General features: G+C 34.7%; 2 protein-coding genes across 20 annotated transcripts in view; one reads left to right on the forward strand and one right to left on the reverse strand.

Annotated features, from left to right (window-relative positions):
• Window positions 1–15,601, forward strand: part of LOC143257479 (uncharacterized) — a 63,810-nt gene extending 48,209 nt beyond the window's left edge. For 7 of the 9 annotated variants that reach the window (XR_013031879.1, XR_013031875.1, XR_013031878.1 and 4 more), the window contains exon 2: window positions 535–762. Coding sequence is in view for 1 of the 9 variants with exons in the window: in XM_076516204.1 (XP_076372319.1) it covers window positions 535–690 (156 nt within the window). In the remaining 8 variants the exon portion in view is untranslated. Of the gene's footprint in view, window positions 1–534; window positions 763–14,991; window positions 15,115–15,217 lie in introns of those variants that run through there. The other 2 variants (XR_013031880.1, XR_013031877.1) reach the window with 2 other exon arrangements.
• The window catches only part of LOC143257477 (complexin-like), a 339,522-nt gene extending 322,853 nt beyond the window's left edge, over window positions 1–16,669 (reverse strand). For 4 of the 11 annotated variants that reach the window (XM_076516190.1, XM_076516193.1, XM_076516192.1 and 1 more), the window contains exon 1: window positions 16,571–16,669. Coding sequence is in view for 1 of the 11 variants with exons in the window: in XM_076516202.1 (XP_076372317.1) it covers window positions 14,790–14,822 (33 nt within the window). In the remaining 10 variants the exon portion in view is untranslated. Of the gene's footprint in view, window positions 1–14,778; window positions 14,929–16,479 lie in introns of those variants that run through there. The other 7 variants (XM_076516197.1, XM_076516198.1, XM_076516195.1 and 4 more) reach the window with 4 other exon arrangements.
• Between the last annotated feature and the right edge of the window lie 3,683 nt (window positions 16,670–20,352).

A 20,352-nucleotide genomic window follows, 5' to 3' on the forward strand; every position in this document is an offset into this window, starting at 1 on the left:
CTAAGATGAGCACACAGAAAACAACAAAAGCTCTCATATGCCCCTGGACATTGATTCTCTATTGGATTTAGGAAACTTAATTGGTGTACCTAGCAGGTCAGCCCTTTACACACAGAAATTTATCGTGTTCAATGAATCAGATATATGTGGAAGCAATGTCGCGCCACGAGACACGTGAGCACTACACGTGCGTCCTTCACAAAATACTTCTTATAAAGAGCTTCCTTGACAAATCACCTGCAAAAGGCTTGTTAACAAATACATAACTACGAAATATTCCACGTAAGAAAAATGTTCCGACAGTTATTTGACTGAATAAAAAAACTACTGTAATAATTACATTAATAGCAGTTACTGTCCTATACTAAAACAACCATGTTATCTTGTCAGTTGAACCCAAAATAATTAATTAATATATAATAACATTATCATCAATACTAGATATATAGGGTGGCCCGTAAGTCCCTACCCATTCATATCTTATTATGTTATATTCAATTAGCATGTATTATAAATTTGTTTTTTTTTTTTCAGAGAAATATGGCCGATGTAAGCCCATTTACACTTGAAGAGCGTATTGTGACAAGTACATGGGTTCATGAGCGCAAGAATACTGGTGACACCACACAGATACACTGGATACACAAGATACAAGGATGGATAGGGACTTACGGGCCTCCCTGTATATAGCTGTATCTAATTCTGAAAAACTAACATTTCTGTATCATGGCTAAAATGGGGATTAAAATAATTAATAAATTACAGTTGTATCGTTTCATAAAATGCTTTCAAAATACTATTAGGGACGGTTCCCTAATCACGATATTTTTTGTTTCGTTTGTTCGTTTTTCAAATAAAAACAACCTTCTTGAACCAAAAATGTTATACGCGATCATGTCTCATTGATACAGACGAAATATTATCCAAAAATAAACCTATTATCTCACAAATATATGTTTCTGAACATTATTTTTAAAAAAAACAGTGTTACCCTTCAATTATTTAACGTTTCCAAACACACTTCAGTCACGAATAAAAAGGTTTTACTGCAATCTTGTAAACACAGTTCAGCCCATAATTATATATATTTCAAGCAATATTTAAACACATTAGTTACGAACTAAATATACCGTATAATTCTTATAAACAAGGTTGAATCACCAGTGAATGTGTTTACCATTACACTGTAAACAAAGTTATTCAACAATGAAGTGTATTTATCATTATACTGTAAACAAAGTTATTCAACAATGAAGTGTATTTATCATTATACTGTAAACAAAGTTATTCAACAATGAAATGTATTTATCATTATACTGTAAACAAAGTTATTCAACAATGAAATGTGTTTACCGCCATCCTGTAAACAACTGTAGTCAAAAGCAAAATATGGCGTAGAATAACCATGTAAACACACTGTTCTCTTACAAAACGTCTACCACAGTATAGCTACAAAAATACAAAAGCAACAATGAGTGTCTAAGCACTGTTCATTCAACAATCGAACAAAGTTTAGAACAAATTTCTAAACGTGGCGCCGACACAAAACTTTTACATAGAAATTGTGTTTGAATGTATTATGTTTTCCAGACTAAACTGATACAAATGTAATATGTGCACAGGAATAACACGTATAAATAAAAACTTGTTTCGAACTGTACAAACATACGACTGTCTGGTTAAATATTATAAATGCGGACATACGAAACTACTCTCGCTTTATTGGATATCCTTGAAGTAACAGCGTTATAACCATATCTGTTTTTGGTGAATGAAGTTTAAAATTACTAAATAATTATACAGTTCTATGTAATATGACCGCTACTCTTTCGACAAACGAGATAAAACGACAACTGAAGTAAAAAAAACATGAAGTAATGATTCTGGAATCCTTATTTACCAATGGAGCAAGTGCTCCGTGCTGAATATAAAATATCCAGCTGACTTCTTATATCTGATTCTGTCGTCTTAATGGCGAGTAAACTACCAATAACGCAGAGAAAGTAATATTCTGGTCTATATACAGAACGAACCTCTCTAATACTCATAACTGAAGTTCATGATGTTGTATGTAATATATTTACCCAGTAAACCTGGAAAACCATCATAACTGTCTCTATATAGATAACACTTTTAGTATTCCCCTCTTGTATCTTAAAGCTGGAAAACCATCATATAACTGTCTCTATATAGATATCTTCTTACTATTGCCTCTCCTGTACCTTAAAGTTGGAAAACCATCATAGAACTGTCTCTATATAGATAACGCTTTTACTATTGCCTCTCCTGTACCTTAAAGTTGGAAAACCATCATAGAACTGTCTCTATATAGATAACGCTTTTACTATTCCCCTCTTGTATCTTAAAGCTGGAAAACCATCATATAACTGTCTCGATATATATATCTTCTTACTATTGCCTCTTTTATACCTTAGAGCTAGAAAACCATCATATAACTGACTCTATATAGATATCTTCTTACTATTGCATTTCTTGTACCTTAATCTTACTTTTAGTTGTTTTTAGAATCATCTTTCAATGGAGAACTTGTGTTTTCTTACATTTTAAATTGCAGTATTCCCATAACTTTGTTAGCTTTACGAGCCCTGTACCATCCAATAAGACAAGAGTATCTCCAGTAATAATAATCGATTAAACACACAAAACGAATACAATTTCACGTCCTAACGTATGTTGTGTTAAATTACCTCTCAGTGAACAAGGCCTTTCTTGTCGTAGACATTAGTGGTTACGTCCACACAAGTTCACGTGAACATGTCTTAATGTACCATTTCTTGTGAGAGTTTTCAATACTACTTTGTTGTGGATTATCTTAAGGTAAGGTAATTTATGTATATGTGTTTAAAGAGCTACAACCTAGCAAGCTACTGTTAATTAATATTATACCGTTACTTTAACTTCGTGTTTCGTTAGCATTCGGTAATAATAAAAACCACTGAGTATTAATTTACCTGCTAAATAAAATTACATTATCATCTTGGGTATTAATCTACTCGTTAAATAAAATTATCCTGTTATCTTGAGTATTGATAATTTGTTAAATAAAATTGCATCATTATCTTAAGTATTAATTTATTATCTTGGGTATTAATTTACTTGATAAATAAAATTACACCATTATCTTAAGTATTAATTTACTTGTTAAATGCCCCCTGTCAGTACAGCGGTAAGTCTACGGATATACAACGCTAAAATCAGGGGTTTGATTCCCCTCGGCGGGCTCAGCAGATAGCCCAATGTGGCCTTGCTCTAAGAAAACACACAAACACACATACTTGTTCAATAAAATTACACCGTTATCTTGAGTATTAATTTACTTATTAAATGAAATTACACCATTATATTGAATATTAATTTACTTGTAAAACAAAATTACACCATTATATTGAATATTAATTTATTTGTTAAATAAAAATACTCCGTTATCCCAACTACGTACTGTGCTTGTTTTCAGTAATCAAAAATATTATTATTATTATTTAAAGCTTTCTTTGTTGATTGAAGAATGGAAACCATTTTCAATGTTTAGATAAGTGTTTATTATTAGAAATATAAGCACGTAACCCTAATTAACTCTAGTCAAAATACCCTGCATAAGTGCCACAAACCTTGGCTCCGTCAAAGGACACATATCACTTCTAACCAAATCAAGTTCAATGGGTATGAAGACAGTAATACTAAACTGGAAAACAAGTTTAAAAGACTGACACTCACGACTGAGTGAATGAAAAGGAGCCTGCAAGTAATCCTGATTACCATATTATCGAGAAAGTAACTCATGATATCCGTTCATTTTTGCAACCATCCTTCTAGAAATTAAGATTTCACAAAAAGTAATCTTCAACCGATACAGACATGTCTAACTACAACAATGTGGATGAATCACAAATTAACCCCTCACCTGTATCGTTTGGTTTTCTTAAACACGTACCTCTCAGAGCACGCCCTCTAACGAGAAGAATATCGCGAAACTTGATAATCATCTTGACATGCTTTTAACCAGCTTTATCAATTATCAAGTAAAATTCAAGCTGTCAACGAGTTTGTTTAGAATTTCGCCCAAAACTATACCAGGGCTATTTCTGTTATCCATCCATAATGTAACAGTAGAAGACTAGAAAGAAGGTAGCTAGTCATCACCACCCACCGCCAACTCTTTGGCTACTCTTTTACCAACGAAGAGTGGGATTGATCTTAATATTATAATGTCACCACGGCTGAAAAGGTAAGCATATTTGGTGGGACATGTATTTGAACCTGCGACTTTCACATTGCGAGCCAAACATCCTTATTGATTGACAAGTGTAAAGGTTCTGTTATAACGAATACATCCATACACGTAGAAAATATTTAGTTACATCTCAATGATACGTCGTTAACCACTTAACACTACAAAGAAAATGCTAAAGAAACGTTAAATAACTTTATAAGTAAAAACCACCATACACACGTAACCTCTTAGACCATCTCAATCCAAACCCCATGAACTATATGTATTACCCAAACATCATAAGTCTGATACATCACTAAAACCCAAAGTCTCCACATGCACATCTTTCTTAAAGTCTGTATCTTGGTTACTTCACCCTTCAAAATCCTTTCACACCTAAACAGCACTTACGACTTTCTCAACAGACGAGGTGAAGACTGTTTACAGTTGAGTTTTAACACTATCATACTTCCTCTTGATGTCATTTCTATGTACCCTTCTACACCCATAGATAAAAGTATAGGTGTTTTTTGTATGTGTTTTCTTACAGCAAAGCCACATTGGGTTATCTGCTGTGTTCATCGAGGGAAATCAAATCCCCGATTAAACGTATAAGCTCAGTTACGAATCTCATCAGATCAAGTACTTCTTACACTACCAATGATATCTCTAAAACACTCATCAAATACTGTTTCAAATTTGTTCTCAACAAACCTTGTTTTAATCCAATTCAGCTCCCAAAAAACAAACTAAAATTAACGCTATTGGCAACAATATTGCTCTTGTTTTGGCTTCTATCTTTAGGTACTGTGGGTAGCAATATCGTTATTGATTTGGCCTCTATTTTTATGTATTCCTTTAAATCATCAGCTCTTACTCAATGGAAGTTACAAACTAATCTTGAACCACGTTATTGGTTTATGGAATCATGGACTCCCTTCTCTTTTGGAATTCTCTGAATTCCTTCATAATCCTCACTCCAACATAAAGCTCGCACTTACTCATATTAATAATATCCAGGAGACTACACTCTTTCTTGATGTCATGGCCACTATTGAAAACAACAAACTTATTACAACCGTGTATTCCAAACCATGTGTTAAACATTCAATACAATAACTCACACCATCCACCAGCTATACCCCACGGGGTATTATTATTAGTCCACTTAACAAAATTGAGAAAATCTGTAAAACCATGGACGGTAAGACAAAAGCTAGGATCAAACTTGAAATCTTTTGTTGTCCAATGGCTACCCAAATAATACGTTCCTAAGATATCCCATAATTTTGATACACACAATTTTAACACACGAATATACCACCACATCAAAATACTGTCTCATGAATTATATCCTTCGTGGGCAAATCTTTAACTACTCGTCTTTGTCAAACAACTAGAAGATTTGGTTTGAATATCCACATATAAAAAAAAAACCCTTTCAGCTTCCATGTTGAGTTCTTTGTATTCTTGACTCGGCTAACACGTTATTTATTTTTAATACACGGAAATTAACCATGAGCTACCTTCCTTCATTTTACTTTTTACACAGTATTCAAAGTCCAATGTGTAATACGTGTACATCTTAGCTTCTATAATAGATAAAAAGTATTAAGACAGTCCTATCTTGGCCCGGCATAGCCAGGTGGTTAGGGGACGCACGACTCGTAATCTGAGGGCCGCGGGCTCGAATCCCCTTCACACCCAATATGCTTGCCCTTTCAGCCATGGGGACGTTATAATATGACGGCCAATCCAACTATTCGATGGTAAAAGAGTAGCCCAGCAGTTGGCGGTGGATGGTGATGACTAGCTGCCTTCCCTCTAGTCTTACACTCCTAAATTAAGGACGACTATTTCAGATAGCACTCGTGTAGCTTTGCGCGAAATCTATAAACAAACAAACAACGCTATTTCACACTGCACTAAACTGGATCCAATTAGCGTTTGGATTCCATATGTATTTCGTTAAATACATCCTCAACCTGCCTCTACTGCAGAAAGGTTCACTTTTCGAAAACGCTCGGGTACTAGGTTTTGTATTAAATGATTTATTGAGTCTACGTGTTTTCCTAACATCACAAGAAAACATTCGTTATTCTTATCGATTGAAACGATGCCATAAGTCTTGAAATAACCGTAACAGGATGATCCTACAGCTCAGACCAACACGAGTAACATTCTCTCCAGGATGTAATAACTATGCACTCGAATTTGTAGCATGAGTTTAATGAGAGTTCTCTTGTCATTCTCTAAAAGATTTCTCTTCTTTTCCTTCATAAGACGAAAAAATTGTTCTTTGTGAAAAGAAAGTTTACATTTCTATATGATACATATTAATTTCTATTCTTGTTGATATGGCAGGATGAGAATAACATGGCGCTACAACCACTTCAAATTCTCACCGCTAATACTTTTATAATTTTTTGAATACCATATCATGCTTCTCTATACTTCAGATTCGCTTACATCAACTAGATATAAGGTTAGCTTTTTCTAAATAAAGAAAAAACAGGTTACAATTATTAGACAATACATTGTTTCACATCGGGCTTCACATACACGTAATTCACTAATAACGCAATACTTGTTTATTCACCACAACTCACCCTTCCTAGCTCTTAATTAAACAATACTTTCCCCTTTACAGTTATCATTTTTTTATTTACCATAATATTTTCGACTCACAAATTATTTGATGTAATTTAATTCTGAGCGTTAGAAAATCCCATAGAAACAGCTCATAAACAAACTTTTTCTTTGCATAAATCAACGTAAGTATTTGAATCCCCCGACTATTAAGCGGTAAGTTTACGGACATACAACGGTAAAATTCGGAGTTTGATTCCCCGCAGTAGACACTAAAAACAAAGATAAACGTATGTTGGGCCCGGCATGGCCAAGCGTGTTAAGGCGTGCGACTCGTAATCTGAGGGTCGCGGGTTCGCATCCCGGTCGCGCCAAACATGCTCGCCCTTTCAGCCGTGGGGGCATTATAATGTGACGGTCAATCCCGCTATTCGTTGGTAAAACAGTAGCCTAAGAGTTGGCGGTGGGTGGTGATGACTAGCTGCCTTCCCTCTAGTCTTATACTGCTAAATTAGGGACGGCTAGGACAGATAGCCCTCGAGTAGCTTTGTGCGAAATTCCAAAACAAACAAATGTATGTTGAGTGTTGTTTAATTACTCGTGGGATAAATTATAACACTCTTTATACTGCTTGTGTGAATATATGTTCAATAACGCACCACTATTTTATCAAGGATTCAGCACTACATCTTAAATATTGTGTGTTGCTTATACCAAAATCACATCGGGCTATCTGCTGAGTCCACCGAGGGAAATCGAACCCCTGATTTTAGCGTTGTGAGTCCGTAGACTTACCGCTGTAAATATTGAACTATTCATTTTTATTTCTTAATCTATCCCACTTTCGTCACCTCTTCTAAATTGTTTTCTGTTTTCCTTGAGAGCAAAGCTATAAAACTGGCCATATTTCTCCTATTTGTCTAGCTGGAGGAATCTAACCCACGATTTTAGCATTTTATACCATAATTTTTCCACTGACCTATAGGGGGCAACACTTACTAATATCATTCTGCATTGCTATCTTGATGTATGACTCGTGATTAACATGAATCTCCTAAAATGGGCCAACTGGTTTACACTTGATCATAATTTACAAATATTAAAATCAGGTTAAAAATATATATGTATATCAATGTGTATTAGTTGTTATCGCTAATGGTTACCCGGATGCAGATAAATGAGCGAGCTTGCCAAGTTCAACACCCCTTTCAAGTACCATTAAACCTACAGAAAGGTCATGCTGTTAACTGTTATACTCGGACTAAAATCAAAGTTATGATAAGTCTTGGAAACTTCAATGAACTCTTGTATTTCCTTAAAAACATGACAGGTATTTCTGTTTAAATATATCTGTCACTAGAGCTTAGGAACTGATATAACCGGGAATGATCAGATCATTTCTTTCTCTTCACCCCGCTTAAGATAATTGGTAGATAAAAAAAATCCCAATTTCACTAACTTTACTTCGAAAGATTGCTGGCAAGAAGGCATCCACAGAAGAACCGACAACAGAAACTGATGCGTAAATATCAAAAGAATCAATGACAGGTCATGATAACATTTCATATCTTCTTGAGTTAGTAGTGTGTGTGTGTTTTTTTTCGTATAGCAAAGCCACAAAGGGCTATCTGTTCAGCCCACCGAGGGGAATCGAACCCCTGATTTTAGCGTTGTGGAGACATACCGCTGTACTAGCGGGGGGCATTGAGTTGGTAGAATGATCGCTTCTGTTCCCGTTCAGCCATCATCTGTCATATTGACACTTTATACTTTTACTGGGTCATCAATTGGTAAAATAACCTTTCATACTTTTTGGATTATTTACCTTTATATTACTAAAATTTTACTTTTAAATTTTCTTAGAGTCTTGAATTCATACTTTGTTTTGTTTGTTTGGAACTAAGCACAAAGCTACACAATGGGCTATCTAGGCTTTGCAAGTATCGAAATCCGGTTTATCGAGCTGTGAGTCCGCAAACATACCGCTATACCACTGGAGCACGAGTTTTGTTTATTTGTTTTAAGTTAAGCGCAAAGCTACGCAATGGGCTGTTGTGCTGTGCCCAACACGGGTATCCAAACCCGGTTTCTAGGGATACGAGTCCGCAGACATACTGCTATACCACTGGAGGGCATGTGTTGACACAATAGCATCTTAAGATTTTTTTTAGAATTATGAATTAATATGGTGACGTTTTGCATCGCTTGGGCCCCCAGTGACATAGCGTTCCGTCCGCGGACTTTCAACGCTAAAAACTGGGTTTCGATACCGTGGTGAACAGAGCACAGATAATCTATTGTGTAGCTTTGTGCTTAATTCAAAACAACAACAAGCGTCAACTGGAAACTTTACAGAATGCAACATTCTCTTAGCATTTCATAAAATAAAACTATCTTATAAGTTTGCTTAGAAATGTAAAAAGATGAAACTGATCAACTGTGCAAACAACAAGAATACTCTGTCCTTTTTACTTGGATCAGTTGTTTCTTATAAATTTCTTAAAATGTCTTACTTGTTTTAATTTTTAAAAGGATTCTGCGCACAGTAGACATAACATAATAGAAGAAGCTCACAGCCATTTCTGAGTCTTGAATAATACTGCATTAGTTTGGTTTGGTTTGGTTTGATTTGAATTTCACGCAAAGCTACACGAGGGCTATCTGTGCTAGCCGTCTCTAATTTGGCAGTGTAAGACTAGAGGGAAGGCAGCTAGTCATCACGACCCATCGTCAATTCTTGGGCTACACTTTTACCAACGAACAGTGGGACTGACCGTCACATTATAACGCCCCCACAACTTAAATGATGAAGACGTTTAGTGCGACGGGGATTCGAATCCGCGACCCTCAGATTACGAGTTAAGCAACTTATCGACCTGTCCATGGCGGGCCGCAAAGAGGGAATGCAGCTAGTTAGCAGTACCTACCGCCAACTATTTGGCTACTCTTTTCTAACCGAATGTAGGAATTTGACCGTCATCATCATGAAGTACCCAAGTCCCAAACTACGAAGTGTGTTTTTGTGACAATGAGTCGCGAACAGATAATCATCAAACTCATAACCTAGAATGCTAACGATTAATTTACGTCCGTTACAATAATTCTTTACGATAGGTAACGTATGTTTCAGGAAATGATAGCTAGTAATTAGTGAGTGATGTTCAGAGGACACACCGAAAATGAAAAGACGTTACTTTTAATCGGCCCGACATGGCTAGGTGGTTAAGGCACTCGACTCGTTATCCAAGGGTCGCGGGTTCGAATCCCCGTCACACCAAATATGCTCGCTCTTTCAGCCGTGGGGGCGTTATAATGTTACGGTCAATCCCACTATTCGTTGGTAAAAGAGTAGCCCAAGAGTTGGCGGTGGGTGGTGATGACTAACTGCCTTCCCTCTAGAAGGCTAGCGCGTGAAATTAAAAAACAACAACTTTTGATCGATCTGACGCCCACCGCTAAAGGGTAAACAGTGTCTATTCAATTTATAAAATATTCATACGGTTTCGTATCATAAAATAACAAGCTTTTTTCTTTACCTGTCGATACTGGTTAACAACCAAGAACGCACAAACTTTTTGTAGGGGATTTTAAAAAAAAAGAAGCAAAATCCTTATTCCAAATTCTGTAGCTATTCAACGAGAACAGTTTTCTATTTTTAACTTACTGGTCTTAAATATATATCAAAGAATGACAACTATAACGCTTCAGCTATAATTGCCACAACGCGGTAGAAATTTTGGTATGAATATTTAAACATAATGTTACGAGTACAGTAATTAACCATGTTAAGTGAATCTGACTCGAATGTAACCGTCTTGGTTTTATAGACTAATCATAAAGCAAATTAACAACATTGTTACTGCCTGTGCCCCCCAGGCTTAAAACGCTAAAATCCGAGGTTCGATTCCCACTGTGGTGTTGCTCTAAAATAACCACCCAGCTCATGCGTACTGGTAAAACACCTGTTACTGAAAAACGATATAATCCTTAAACAATACACGAGAAGAAGAGACGTGATATTGGTTAATTCAGTAAAAACTATATATCGCTATTCAATAACTTACAGCACTTTATTAACTTAACTTTACTCAGTTAGAAATGAATTAAACGAATTATTCTTATATTTATATACATAGACAAACGAATTCTTATCAGCTTTTCTGTTTTGTTTGTTTACGAACGCGTTTTATCTTAAGTTAATAAATACTGGATTAAATTGTCAATAAATAATGGTATTGTGTTATATTTATCTGCTTTGGAATGTTGAGAAAACAAACATTCAGCTCCAAGAACAAAATAAATACTCTTGAGTTATTAATGTGCTAACTTCAAGTAGTTACAAGTATAGCCTTTAGTTGTGGAGAAGTTGTATTGCTTCCTTATCAGATCCGGCATGGCCAGGTGGGTTAAGGCGTTCGACTCGTAATCTGAGGGTCGCGGGTTCGAATCCCTGTCGCACCAAACATGCTCGCCCTTCAACCGTAGGATGGCTAGCGCAAATAGCCCGCGTAGAGCTTTGCGCGAAATTAAAAAAAAAACAAAAAAACTTCCTTATTAGGGTAATTATCTATTTTGTACTATTTTCCTTCTACGCAAATAGCTGTTCAACCGATATATTTTTCAAGCCTCTTCATTAACTGGATTTCGTACACAGCAGGTAAGATTAACTCTGTGAGAATATCACGAAATATCCTTGAGCTTTAAGCCATGGGTGCATTATAAACATTAAAGTCAGTTCCTTAGCGCACATGCTGTGTGGTAGAGTTCCTAGCTGGCTGCCTTCCCTCTCGTCAGTAGCTCAAAATTAATGATGGAGAAAGACAGCCTTAATAGCTTTGCCACAAATACATATATCTAAAGTGAATACCACGTATAAACTTGAGGCTTATTTTAAATATGACTCATTGGTACACAAATTCCAAGTGTTTTTTTAACGGAATCGAACCTTCAGTGATGTCGAGAAACCCACTTGTTGAGAAATTTATATGCAAAAACAGCTCGTTTGGGTTGAGAAAATATTTTAAATTGAAGAGCGAACAACGTTTCGACCTTCTATGTAAAATATTTTCTCAACCCAAACGAGCCGTTTTTGCATAGGAATCGAACCTTGTATGTCGCTATATAGTGTGGCGAAATACTGCAGAATGGTGTGACAATTTTACCACAATCTTCAACAAATCAGAACACTGCATTTACCGCTTTTCATGTTGGCCAACAGTGTTAATCTATTGGATAATGCGCAATTTTTAAGTTGATTATACATATATCATGATACACGTACGACATAAAAATTCACTGTATGTTGTTCCACACGTTACATAAACGTTTAAACTGGTTTATCAAGTCCCAACCGTAACGCCTGTTTTGTAACCTCTAACCGGATGTTTACAAAACAAACACAGTATGAAGATAAATCAGTAGGCAGTTTCTAAACATAACTTTCACTTTATTCTGTACATGCTTCACGTTACCATTTCGAAAACATGGTGGAATGTAAAGTTAACCGTTTTGTAATAAGGTGAAATATAAAGTTAACTATTCTGTAACACAAGGTACGTAAAGTTAACCGTTCTGTAACACAGTGGAATGTAAAGTTAACTGTTCTGTAACACAAGGAACGCAAAGTTAACCGTTCTGTAAAACGGAGAATGTAAAGTTAACAGTTAACCGTTCTGTAATACACTGAAATATAAAGTTTTCCGTTCTTTAACACGGTGGAATGTAAAGTTAACCGTTCTGTAAAACGGAGAATTTAAAGTTAACAGTTAACCGTTCTGTAATACACTGAAATATAAAGTTTTCCGTTCTTTAACACGGTGGAATGTAAAGTTTACTGTTCTGTAACATGGCGGAATGTAAAGTTAACTGAACTATAACACGATGGAATATGTAGTTCACCGTTCTGTAACACGGTAGAATACTGAAAAAACTTATGGCTTGTAAGGCTCCTCCTCAAGAAAATAATGGCGTTTTTAGGTTGTGTGTTTGGGGGATAGGAGGACAGAAATAGTCAGAAATGTAAACAGTACGTTTGGGTCTGAAAAAAAAAAAAAAAAGAACACTTCACTAAGACGACCATGCAATAGAAGTTACTTCTTACAACAATAAAGTTTGTTCACCAACCCATTGGTGGATTATATACATATCAAACAGAAGCGTGCTACAATACAATTAAAAGCAAGAGAAACCTAATTAAACCCTTCGAATAAACGATCGTTGTTAGATCTATACTACACTGTTTCAACTATAATCAACAACCCAACAAACTTATAAATATCTACACATGTTTAAACTTTAAACCGGCTGAACTATTAATTTTCCCCCAACCCCAGTGGCACTGCAGTACGTTAGCCTTATTAATCTCCCCCCACCCCTCCTGTGGCACTGCAGTACGTTAGCCTTATTAATCTTCCCCACCCCTCCTGTGGCACTGCAGTATGTTAGCCTTATTAATCTCCCCACCCAGTGGCACAGCAGTACGTTAGCCCATTGTTTAGCTTTGTGCTTAATTCCTAAAACAAACAAACCATTAATATTGTGTGATACAAAGGTAATACTCTAGTTAGAGATTTATGGAAAATGGCTATAAGATGGTTAAGATGCGGGTTATGGACTTGTGTTTCTTGATGGTTAGGATCGAGCTAAAGAAGTAAGAGTAGTTAACATGCAGTTATGATCTTATGTAATAAAACGGTTACATTTTAGTGAAGGACTTGGTTAACAGCATGTGTATACCATAGTTATGAACTTACGTGTTAAGCAAGTTCTAATAATTTAGTAATAAGAAACATGTGCCAATAATATCTTAGCAAGGAAATCATTAAATACATATTTAATGAGACGTATTAAATATGTAGCCAATGACTTAATTAAATACATATTTCATGATACAATTATAGGCATATCTTAATACGACGGTTAAAGACGTATCCAATAAGATAGTTAATGTAACAAAAGACGCAGTTAAAGACATATTTGGTGTGTGAAAGCTAGTTTAATATACTGTGTAAACTCTTTAACAGCAGCCTTGAAATGTAACAGAATGTTTCCCAAAACTGTAGTTGAAACTCCTATAAATATAACAAGAGAATTTAAACGATTCAAAGCAGAATTATCTCAAAACTACCACATTTCACCTTCGTATTAATTTTATATGCACAAGTCACTTAAACGAAATAAACACTTTGTAGTTTTTATAGAGAATGATACAATAAAATGTAATGCGTTTAGTTTACACACACACTGAAGCAGCAACTGGTTTACCCGTAAAGTAATACACAAAAACGTGGAATATTTTTAGTTCCTCTCAGGTACACAGAGAGGTAAAAGGTTTTAAGAAAGGAAACTTACCCGAATTTGAATTTTTAAAATACCACAAAAATGATCCTTAAGATAGAAAAGAAAGGAGTTTTACACTAAACTACGAATTACAATTTAGTCAGTGAAGTGACTGATAGTCCTATGAGACACAGCAAATTTATGGCGCCTCAAATGACACAGAGCAAACTAATGATATTCGAAATGATACATAATGAACTGCTTCTAAGAATTCATGAAAAAAAAAAGGAAATAATAATATATTTCAAGCAAAGATCCACAAAACGTTTGCGGTCAAATTATTATCTTTCTCACAACAGAACTTCTTTAAATATAGGATTTACAGAATACAAAATAATTCTAATCGTAGACACTGTCTTAGGCCTAACGTTAGTTAAGCCTTTATTAATTAAGTACAGTCTATGTCCTATAAAAATATAAATTAATAAAATTAATACTGTGACTTGTGTAAATAGTTTTACTTTCGTTTAGTTAGGACTAAACATTACCGTACTTAATACCAGAAATAAATAAATATGTGATATTATTTTATGACACAACACTAGACCATTTTTAATAAAAAAAATTATAAGCCATTAATACACTTTTGTACAAAATACTTATTAGTAAACAATATCTACCTGAAACTTACATCCGCTGAAACAACGTACGCACGCGCACGCATTTAGATAATAAAATACGTACGCATTTTAAGGGCAGACAAAAACTGAATGTTATTAAAACAAATAATATTCCAACCACTACCACGTATCTTTTATATCCAGTGCTTACGACGCCTGTCTTACAATACCAGAGCTCATTATATCGGCTGAAATACAAAGATATGGTGGTGATATATATCCATACATGCTATAAATCATCCATTTTATGACTATTATGGTGCGAGGTATAACTAAGCAAGTCAATTGGAATATTACAAATGTTATTTTAAGCTATTGACTAATCACATGTTTGCGGTAAGAATTAGTAAATATTATCTATTTTATCTTTTTAATTTTAACACCCGTTGATATTCCTAATCAACTTATAGTTTAATAATTTTAAAAATTTCATTCACAGGTCCCAGGAAAATAGAATATGACCATATGATATGCTTCTAACAGAAGAACCGCACATTTCAGACAAAAAAGAAGTTCAGAACTAGAAGGGTTAAGCTTTAGTAACTATTTCATGTTAAGTAGTTACCTAACGTTATTACATTTATACACTGCTTACCATATTTAATCAAAATATCCAATAAATAAATAAATATCATAAAGTTGACTAATCGTACATCATCGCCACCTGTATGTTACAGAGTTAATTTACGTAATTCCAATAATCCTTTTAACTTGAGAATAAAGACGTCTAGGACTTTTGTTTTTTGTTCTTGTTGTTGTTTTTTTGGAAAAAAAAGTTCATAACAAAACTAAAAGTCATTGCTGATTTTACTGAATTGTATTGGGTGACTTAACGTTTTTACAGTGTCAGAAAATTTGGTTCTACAGCGTCTTGTAAGTATGAATAAAGGAAGTCCTGAAGGCCGGGGTACGAGAGTATGAAGGCGTACACGTTGTGTAACACCACTACAGAGTACGTGGCGAATGATTAGCCATGAAACACTGCTGATTATAAGAAATTCTAACGATCATAAACACAATTACATAAACATTTCACGCTCTGTGTGTTCGGTAAATAAAGATATTTCTGACGAGGGAGGGCTTTCTTAATGTGCTAATGTTTGTCAAAACTTTACGTCTACAGCTGAGAAACGTCGATTGTCAATGATGTAATAAAAACTCTTTGCAATGATACACGCAGTATCAGAACGTAACACCTAGGGTTGGTACCACATGTTGCATTCTATAAGATTTTACCCGTTTTCAATACGTCAACGCCTTTGCATCAGCATACATTTAATAATTGCTAATAGATACATGTGTAAAATTCATTTCAGGAGAGTAAAAGGCATGTCAGAATCCTATTTAAGCCTGACAGAAACATGAATATGTTACCGTTATTAGAAATCACACGTCGTTAAGCCTAACAAATTTGGATACTATAAACGTGACCTAAGCAAAAAATAAACACGTACACATCAACGTCTTAAGCTAAAATATATTATCATAATTGCGACTTAAGGAATTACCTAAGCGTTAGATTTAGCTGGAATATACTTGTATATTGCTTATAGGTTACTTTATGCAACTTTTTTTTTTTCCGTCTTCTATTCAAGGAAGACACTATTACTATTACACTGAAGATACACTATGACTGGTTAGGTAAACAAAATTTTTATCCATTTAAGATCGAAGCAAAATATTGAGGAAACTGTTTCTTACACGTGCAAGAATTTCCAATTCGTTACGTTCTTGCTATTGCTAGATATCAATGCATATTTTAATACAACAACAAAACTGTAGATGTTTTTACCTTTATGATCACACCTTTCAATACCTTATCTAGCCGCCATGGTGACTCACTGCCCTCTGGCGATCAATATGATGGTTTTCTAATGTTTATAAGTGCTGCCATCTATGTTCATACTATAAATACTAAAAGTGACAATTTCGCCGCTAAAATTTAATAACTCAAAAGTACAAATGTATATATTTTCAGTCTGCTTTCTGTTCGGAAGATATTTTAACATCTATTACTATCGTAAAACAAAGGAACTAGTCATATTTTGTTGTAGACATAACGTATGTAATAATAATCTAATGCATCTGAAGTGAAACAGATGAAAACAAACAAGAAGTATAAACACTAACGATTTCCATTCTACTTCATCAAATATGTGTTTATTTATTTTCTCCTTTCACAAGTATACATCGAGCCTGTATGGAAATGGAAATTGTACCACATCAACGGAAAATTTTGAACACACACAAATAATCGACAAGAAATCATACATCTAATGTTTCATCCTGTTTTATGCTTAGGCAGCGTGAGTTTGCTAACGCAATACCCAAGAATGAAGTAAAGCCGCAACGGCGATATTCTTTAATATATATTCACATGTGTTTGGTCAAATTCGAACATAGTTTACTGTAAACGTATTTTAAGGTGTTGTTGAAAAGGTTCCAGAAAGTACTGAAACGGCTTTTCTCTACTGCATGAGTGCTGAGCAAGATACAATAACGTATGACAATTACAGAAATCAGTAGTTAGATGTCGTAAAGTGTGACTAGCGAACCAGTAGATAGATCTCATAAAATACGACAGTTACATGTAGATGTAGGTGGGCATGATAAAGTACGGCAATTACTTGTAGAAATAGGTGGATATCATAAAGTGTGACAGATACGGGTGGACTTGTGGATGCCACAAATTGTAACAGTTACACTAATCAATGGTGTGGTGCCTCAATGTGTAATAATTGCATAAATCAATGGTAAAGTGTCACAACATGTGACAGTTACACAAAACCAATGTCAGAATGTGTGACAACTGGATATTTAAATTTCTGTAAAACATTATTCAAACCCTTAGTGCTTAATAACTTCGTCAAAGTTTATTCAAATTAAATTTTTAAATTAAAATGTCGAACATGAGTTATAACATAAAAGGCTTAGCAACGTAAAATTTTGTCACCTTTAATTATTTAGCGACTTATACGTCTATTGAAGTTGTTTCAAACTGGTCCTTTATACATATACATTTCTGTTAAATTTGATTCAAACTCGTTTCTAAAATTCGTGGCCCGGGATGGCCAGGTGGTTAAGGCACTCGACTTGTAATCTGAGAGTCGCGGGTTCAAATCCTCGTCACACCAAACATGCTCGCCCTTTCAGCCGTGGGGGCAGTATATTGTGACGGGCAATCCCACTATTCGTAGCCCAAGAGTTGGCGGTGGATGGTAATAACTAGTTGCCTTCCTTAGTCTTACACTACTAAACTAGGAACAGCTAGTGCAGATAGCCCTCGTGTAGCTTTGCGTGAAATTCAAAAAATAAACAAACTAACTAAAATCCGTTTAGTTAATTACTTGAAGCATGGTTTAAAGCATAAAAATACCTGGACTTAATTATTAGTTGTGTGTAGTGTTAGCTTCTCCAACCTATGATCCTCAAACCAAATTATACCTTTAATAACTTAATTTTCTTTCAGACTTAACTCTACTTAACGCATTTTTATGAAAGCTTTGCATAAACAAGCACTGAATATCTCAGTTGAACTGAAATATTTTGTAATTACAATAATTGATAATATCATTTTAATGTTTTGTTTTGTTTTTCGTATTTTCTTTTTAACAAAGTGTGTAATAAAGTTTTTATTTTTTTTACAAAATAAATTAGCTATAGGAAGGATTTTCTAAATATTGTTTTCAAAACTTCTGAAAAGTAATCCCTTTTGGTAAAGCATTAATCTTATAAAAGGTAAAATTGTTTTCCTTCAAACCTAATTTGTCTCTGCAAGTTAGTCCTTTTAATGGTGCTTTAATCTTATAAGTGGAAAAAATACTTAAAATCGTCATCATCATATTCTTAAAAGTAATATCAGCGTGTGTGTGTCTTCTTATAGCAAAGCCTCATCAGGCTATCTGCTCTGTTCACCGAGAGGATTCGGACCCCTTATTTTAGCGTTGTAAATTCAAAGACTTACTGCTGTTTCAGCGGAGGACATCTGCGTGAGACATAACTGTACAAATGTATTTACTTTTCTTCGTCAACTTAGATTTGGTAAAACCTGGAAGAAGGATTGAAATTTTGAGATTAAAACTTTTAATAGTCAATATACGTTTATATTCGGTGAAAGTTTCATGTGATTTTAATCATTTCGGAGTTTGATATAATAACAAGTGCATAGTTCGTCAAAAATGGCGGGGCAAGTACTGTCGCCCAACCCTACAATATACCTCAATCTTTCGTTTCATAGCGAACTGATATAAATAAATTTCATTAAATCAAATTTGGTCATTGAAGAGGCAGAAAAGTTTAGTCAAGGCAATCAAACTTCGGTAATTTCTTTTGTGAGCAAATCAAAATTGAGATCGTTCATAAAATGAATTCGTGGCGTATTCATAGAATAATTACTGGTAAAAATCAGTTAGATTAACAAATTCTAACAAATAGAGAAGTCAGTGCGTTTTGGTAACACTCGTTTCAACAATGGCTTTTATGGCACGTTTCTTAGGAACAAAAGTATAACTAATATTGTTGTTAGTCAATATACAAAATGAAATGTTTTGACAACAAAACTGGACAAATATTTTCTGATTTCTCAATTTATAGTCTCCATTGATTAAAATGATTTATTTTCATTCAAAACGTTGCTGATATAGAAAACAGTTTAATTCAGAAACGATTTAAGTTTAAACTTTTTACTTTCATTATATTTTTATGTACTTGGTTCTAGATTAAGTGATCCTACAAAACGTCTTTATTTTAGACTTACTATTGTAACACTCACAACACTTATAAGGTTTCAGAACACCGACCTACCCTCACGGTCTTCTTGCACCCCATCACTAAAACTGCAATCGACAGACAGTAATCAAACTATTTTATCTCGATAAACATATTTTTGCCTCTTATTTCGAGAAATCAAGCGAAACGTGATGTGACACTTTTTATATAGGATAGATGAAATATAACAAAATTCATTCTAGAATAGTTTATTAATAACGTTAGTTTGTTTTTATTTAAGCGCTAAGCTACAAAATTAACTCTCTGGGCTGTGCCTGAAACAGGGATCAAATCCCTAATTTTGATATTATAAACCTTCAAGATTACTGCTGAAGAGGCGGTTGTGAGTAATATATTTGTTTCACCACAATAATTTACTTCTGAAGATACCCCCCAAGTGACTCAGCGGTATGTCTGCGGACTTACAACGCTAAAATCCGGTTTTCGATACTCGTGGTGGGTAGAGCACAGATAGCCCATTGTGAAGCTTTGTGCTTAACTCAACAAACAACAACATTTGAAGATGGGTCGGTGTTTTCCCTTTTCCTTATTCACTAATTAACTTCAATACAGCCTTCATCAGAATATACAAAAAATCTAGTTCCAAGGCCAAGGTTAGCGAGCTCAATCTGCAGAACTGTTATCCCAAAAACACATTCCGTACTTTGGAACCGTACGTGTGCTATAAGAGCGACAGTCAAATCTCACTATACGGTCAGAGTAGCCTAAATGTTGCTGATAGAACTGTAGTTCAACTGCATTCCACCTAATATATATGTTCAAAATTAGAATAGCTATGCGCAGATA

Source organism: Tachypleus tridentatus, chromosome 7, assembly GCF_004210375.1.
Source record: "Tachypleus tridentatus isolate NWPU-2018 chromosome 7, ASM421037v1, whole genome shotgun sequence".
NCBI classification, from domain to species: domain Eukaryota; kingdom Metazoa; phylum Arthropoda; class Merostomata; order Xiphosura; family Limulidae; genus Tachypleus; species Tachypleus tridentatus.